This window comes from Prunus dulcis, chromosome 5 (genome assembly GCF_902201215.1).
Source record: "Prunus dulcis chromosome 5, ALMONDv2, whole genome shotgun sequence".
NCBI classification, from domain to species: domain Eukaryota; kingdom Viridiplantae; phylum Streptophyta; class Magnoliopsida; order Rosales; family Rosaceae; genus Prunus; species Prunus dulcis.
Window position 1 is genome coordinate 1,451,998 of NC_047654.1, and position 6,340 is coordinate 1,458,337.

General features: G+C 35.8%; 1 protein-coding gene across 3 annotated transcripts; it reads left to right on the forward strand.

The window, feature by feature from the left end:
- LOC117628674 lies at positions 1 to 5,099 on the forward strand. 3 transcript variants are annotated; one of them, XM_034361169.1, is made up of 6 exons: positions 1 to 237; positions 327 to 396; positions 2,522 to 2,631; positions 3,106 to 3,220; positions 3,371 to 3,473; positions 4,810 to 5,099. In XM_034361169.1, exons 1-5 carry the CDS (start codon positions 177 to 179, stop codon positions 3,453 to 3,455), a joined length of 441 nt encoding a protein of 146 aa, XP_034217060.1. In that variant the 5' UTR covers positions 1 to 176; the 3' UTR covers positions 3,456 to 3,473; positions 4,810 to 5,099. The 3 variants fall into 3 exon arrangements, with proteins under 3 accessions (XP_034217060.1, XP_034217062.1, XP_034217061.1); XM_034361171.1 differs by having other exon boundaries at positions 3,112 to 3,220; XM_034361170.1 differs by lacking the exon at positions 4,810 to 5,099 and adding an exon at positions 3,614 to 3,816.
- The last annotated feature ends 1,241 nt before the right edge of the window (positions 5,100 to 6,340 follow it).

Sequence of the window (6,340 nt, forward strand, 5' to 3'; positions counted from 1 at the left end):
AGGCTTTTCAAATTGCCACTTGAATCAACAAACTTCAATTTGAAGGGTTTTATTTGCTACACTGTTGGAGATGCTCCAACATCCAACAGTGTCATTTCGAGCCAATTGATCTTGGGTCATTCATAACCACAGAGCGGGAGAGCATCAGAGTTTTACGATCATTCCAAGTTGACGAAATGGATTGGGGTTTTGTACATAAAGCTTGGGACAAGTGGGCTTCTCCCAATATCGGCTCTGGTGAGTGCCGCCTGCAGAGCCTCGCCTGTCTGTGCATATGTTCCCGATAAGTCTGTATATTTTGGTTTTCATGCATTGAAATGTTGCAGATAAGCCATTAAAAGCAGCTATATTGATCAACTATGACCCAACTGGTCCGTCTCGCTTGTTGTCTACTATGTAAGTCAGATTCAAATTCAAACTCATGCGCCCCTTTAATATTTTTTGTTTTTGGGTTTTGGCAATGGACCTATGTTCAAGCAAGATTGTAGTATAATGCGTCTTTCTGATGGGTGCAATTTAAAGGTTACAAGTCCAAATTGTTCGTCCAATTCCAGAGATTAATTGATGCTTGTGTACAATTTATTTCAAAATTTGTATTTATAGTTGAATCTTCAGCTTATGAATTATCTTTATAAAATAAAAGTGGAAAGGGGCTGGCTATAGAAGGAGAGGACAATATGATTAACTGAAATGGTTTTATTTGGTTCAAATATTGGACTCTTTATTGGGGGCTAGTTTTAGGATGTGTTTAGTAAAACTTTTGGTAGTGTCATGAGCAGGGGTTGATTATTACCACTGCAACTTTTCTTTACTTTCTTTAATATCATTACACTAATAAAGCCCAGCTTTTGATGACTTTGATAAGTGGGTGACCTATTCTAGAAGGATCAGGTTAAAAGCATCTTGTTTGGTGTTTCTAATATAGATGAATTAACATAAGACGTGATATTTGAGGGAGAATTGGTAATGTTATCATTCTGCAATTTGATTCCATCCTTCTCTCACAATGCGAGTGTCATGCTATATGTGTTAACCTTTCACAAAGTTGGCATTATACTTTCAGGAACCTTTGTCTTCGTAGCTTTCAGGAAAATTGCTTTCTTTCCTCTGTAGTCTAGATTTCAAAGTGGTTTTCGACAACCGTGCTTCATATTCCCTTCAACCCCAATTTAGGTTTTATCTTTGAGATATATGATGTTTGAGCCATAGGCTTGTTTCCGGTCTATACTTTTGGACCACTCAATGGGTACAGACATTATGTCATGTTGTAAAATTTTAGATTGATTTGAGTTGACTTGTTAGCTTGATCATCGTTCCTTCTTCAGCACCAATAACTCAATCTTTTTGTTCTTTTTCCCTTCTTCACCATTAATTCATTTGCTGCACCTGCCCATTTTTTATTTTCAAGGAAAAGCAAAAAGATATGTGAATACACTAGGACAAATTCAGCTTTGCTACTTATATCCATTATTACATTTATAAGTTCAAATGTTATGGATTAATCGAAAAATATATCCCTCATAGAACTTTTCATTGGCCTATTTCCTATATGCATATATATATGGAGAAATTCATTGGGAAATTTTGTTTGATGGTGCCTGTGGTTAGCAGTCAAATTGGAAGTTGATATGTGCAAATAGGTTTTGCTACATGTTACTTTTGTTACATATATATCAAGATGCTACAGTTCTCTTCTCATGGATGTATTTTAGATGCTTCTAGATGTATTTTGGGGTATAAATTTGAATTTTCATAACACAAAGAAGAGTCTTAAGGGAAGTTTTGAGCTTTGAAAGAGGAATTGCAAGGATTAGAAACTTCTCATGACAGGCAGTGATACCAATTGAATATCTGGAAAAGCCTGAGATTGGGGCTGATGATGAGCGAACTATTAAACAAGGGAAAAATAAGGAAGATAAATATCATTTTTCTTAAGTTCATCAACTGCAGATGAAAAATGAATTAAGCAATAGTACTGATCTTCTTGATAGTTGGTATCAAGCTGTGCAGTATAGTTGTCAAACAGTCTACTCCCTAGAAGTTTTCCGAGAGTTGTGAATTTTTATTTTAGATATATACATTGTTAATATTATTATTATCATTATTATTTGGCTATTTAGGTCAAAATTTTCCCCAAAGTGTTTAATAGTGTTTTAAATTCTGATATAAAATCCTAATTTTAAAGTAAAAATGTTGCCTTTTCGTGTTTTATTTGTTTGGGATCCACGTAAACCAGTCTACCAAGAGTTGCATCAATTTGGAGTTCAGACTAAAACTCAATACATATTGTTGAATGCTTAAAAAACTGGGCTTGCATGTCAATATGCTTACATTCAAGTTTGCCTGTCATGTTTTGTATGTGTACCTTCTTTCAGAAATAATGACAGGGAACAGTAACCCTTACGTCTATAGTTGCTTTCTGTTTGATTTGGCCATGGGAAAATTTTACTTAAATGTATGATGCTTATGATTTTGTTCTGTTTGGAAGCACTGTACCTGAAGGTTGATTGTATACATGCAGCGCAGAAGAAGAAGGGATAAAAGTGAATCCCATCGAATTGAGTCAATTCATTGATTTCATCAAATGTGACAAGCTCCAGACTGAGAGCTTCATTATTGGACCAAACCAATGTAAGTTCTTAATGTGGCTGCAATTACCACAATTACTATGTTTAATAAGTAATAACTGTCTGCTTAACTGGAGGATTTGGGGGCATATGGTTTTGTATTCCTTATTACATTTTTTAGGGATTTAAAGTGGCCTTATATGGTACTACTGAATCCTGTAAAGTTGTCTTTCAGTTTAGATCATGAAATTTTACAGCAGGTTTTCAATATCTTGACAATATGTGTTCTTTGACTACAATAAATGAGCTTTTGACGACAACAGAAAACTGCTGCGGAAATGCAAAAAAGGTTGCACATATTATGATAGATGTTGCATCAGTTCATGAGAACTGCTCATATATGCATCTTAGGACTGATTTGCTTCTATACGTGTCTATTTTTTTACGGCTCCTATTTGCACCCTACAGATCCCATCTACAATGTTTATGCTTTGAGATCTAATTGTGGTAAGTTTTACTAGATCTAATATTATGGCAGATATAGTCACATCAATTCATGAGAATTGGTTCTGTGCAAGGTGCATGAACACATCAAAATCTACTGGTGAAGGCGCTATCGTTATGCATACAGCAGCATTTCTCTTGGTTGCATTGTAAGCACTTACCGTCTGTAATTTTTACTTTAAGCACTGAAATGAGGTTTGGGATGTGACTGTAATATGTACAGAATGAGAAACTCAAATAATATATATTTTTCAAGAGATTTGTGATCATTTGTTGTGAATTATAATTCATTCATGCAGGTATGATGGTTCTATTGGCTCAGCATCTCGTGCTATGGTGGCTGTTGATCAGTTTGCGTGGCAATTAACTCGAAAGAATCTGTAACTTTGTCAAAAAGATAGTGTAAGTTTTTAGTGTGATATTCTCTGGCACCTTGAATATGTCTTGATTAATTATTCTGTTTTTTTTTTTTGTTCATCACTTGCCACTATTATGTTGCCACAATAATTATAATAATTTTATCATTATGCTTACTGATGCAGGGCAGTAGTGATAAGCTGCTGTCCAGCGGCTAAAACAGTGCCAAACAACGGTAGAAACGGAATCCCAGCGATAAACAACACAGAAAATAAATGGATAAAGTGAAGTTGGAACTAAGATGATTGAGTTCTGGGCCAAAGACACCCCAGAGGAACTCTATATTCTGTCATTTCTGAATAAAGTTGTTAAAAGACCCTTATTACAACCGTTAACTAGGCTTATATATTAGCCATCAAACCCTAACAAATTGGAAAACCTAATTGACAAAGGAAATTAAACCAAATCCTAACTGGAATAGGAAAACTATAATATCAAAAGTAACCCTAGCCCAATCGACTGTCGGCTACTTAGACCTGGAATGCCCATCAGATGCTCTTGCGTCACTTACTCAAGTCACATCTTTATTAATATGTGATATGTAGATCTAGCATGAAAATTGATGCCTGTTTTGTATAATACCAAATTCTCTTGGGGAAATGTAATCGGACTTGACATTGAGGCAACAAAAGCTAATACTGTTCCTGCTAACAAAATCAGGCTGTTCATGCATCTGTGGTTTCAAACAGCTGATGCTGCAATGAAGCTAAAATATTTTGTGACCGTAAATAATCCGTGTACCGTTCTTATACATGCTCAAACTGCCATGCTCAACCCCAGTAACTCTGGAATGATGCAACATAGGTTAGAAATAATACCAGCATCAATTGATTCAACAAGCCTTTGGACATTCCCTCCCAAAAAAAAGAGTGTCTTAGGACATGATGGCTTTCCCATATACACAACCTCATAAAGCAAAGTAGTGTAGGGAATACCCTTATAATAACCATATTGTCACTGAAATATTCTTGTAAAATCGAAGAATGCATCAATTAGGCAACACTTTTCACTCTGGAACCTTGAAAATTCTTTATGCGTGTTCAAATTGATGATGCTTTTATCACCTTCAAATTGATGATGCTTTTATCACCACCCTTTTTTAAGTTTACCATGCTTGTTTGAAATCCGACTGCTATGTTATAGGACTGGGGAATATAATTTCTGCTTATGTTTTATTCAAGTTATAAACAATGTAAGGTACATGGTATTGGCATAGTATAGTTCAACAAGCCCAGAGATGATAATGATCACACCAGAATTGTCACAAAATCATGAAAGAAATTACTCTTCTAATCATAACGTGCTTTCTTTGCTATTGTAGGTACTAGGTTGCTTAAAAGAAGGCTTATAAGATGCAATGCATCCAATTTGAATGAAAATGGTTCACCCTGGAGTTGCCCTTTTCGTCTTGTTTTATTCTACTAATACGAAGATCCTACCGGCAAAGGTGCTGTAATCGGAAAATTGCAAGCCTTGGATGAAACCAAATTGAATGTTAAATTGATGTGGTGGGATGGGCATAGGATTTATTCTTATTTTGACAGAAACAAAAATTATGAGGATCCTTTGAGATCCCAATATTTCAACTGTCATATAAGATCCTTTTAAGGCTACCAAATGAGTAACATGATTAAACCAAATACAAAGATTTAAAAGTAGATGACCATGATTGGCGAGCGCATCTGCCATTATTTTGCATCTTTTCTTTTTCTTTTTCGTCATTCACTAGGGAGGGGAAGGGGGAGTAATACATTGGGTTGCCTCAAGATTGTCTCTTACGTGAATCGCGAGTGCACTTGTAGGGGTGAGGGAAGAGTTTGGCCCACTTTTCAACTGTGGTGCCACCCATGTGCTCCCCATGTGCTTATATTGCCTTATCTAAAACCTATGTTGAATTTTTGAACCAAAAAAAAAAAGGATTAACTACACTTTAGTCCCTGGAGGTTTAGTGTCAGTATCGAAATGGGCCCCAAGGTTTCATTTTAATCAATTTCATACTCAACATTTTGAAATATTACCAATTTACACCAATCTTTACATTGACCATCAAAGTTAGACGTTAAATGTTGATGTGGCAGGTGTGGGTCCCACCTCATAACCAAACAGTAGTTAGAAAGAGACAAGAAGAAGGGCAGTTTCGGGAAAAAAAAAAAATCAAAAGGTCGCCTTCTCTCTTCAACGCACGCGTTCCAAGGCGTGCTTCGATTACCAGGCTTGGAAAAATCAAAGAAACTCAGTTTTTGTGTTGTGTTCATGTACTGAAACAAACATAGAGGAGAGGGTTTGAGGGATTGAGTTTGGAGTGCAAAAATTTGAAATAGACTGCAAAAATCATACTGAAACGGAGGTTTTCGAAGGATCTGAAGAATATGAGTTAGGGACTTCGTCCAAAAGGATATGGAGAACCTTTCTACAGTAAGTATGGCTTACTGTTCTAAGGTTCTTGGCAGATGATGTTTTCAAGTGAAAGTTTCAAATAGAGTCAGTTTTGAGTTTGGTGTCGACTGGAAGTTTGGCTTTTGTAATGGATTGTGAGTTTCGAGTTAGGTGTCGGTATCACTGTGTATATTTAATTGGTAGATGGAATGGTGTGAATTGTAGGTGGTATCCGGAAGTAAACGTTGGCTTTTGTATGTGGTCCTACAACCACTGGGAATCTTATCTTTTGTTTATATGTGTACTGACATAGAAAGCTGCATTTGTATATGTGTGTTTGTATTTGTAGTTGTATGTGTATTTGTATGTGTGTATTTGTAAACAGGATTACATGTTTTTTTTGTTGTTGGTAAAATTGGTAAAATTCATGTGTGGCTTTCGACCTGTAAGGGATGAGGTATGATTTTCTATTGAAA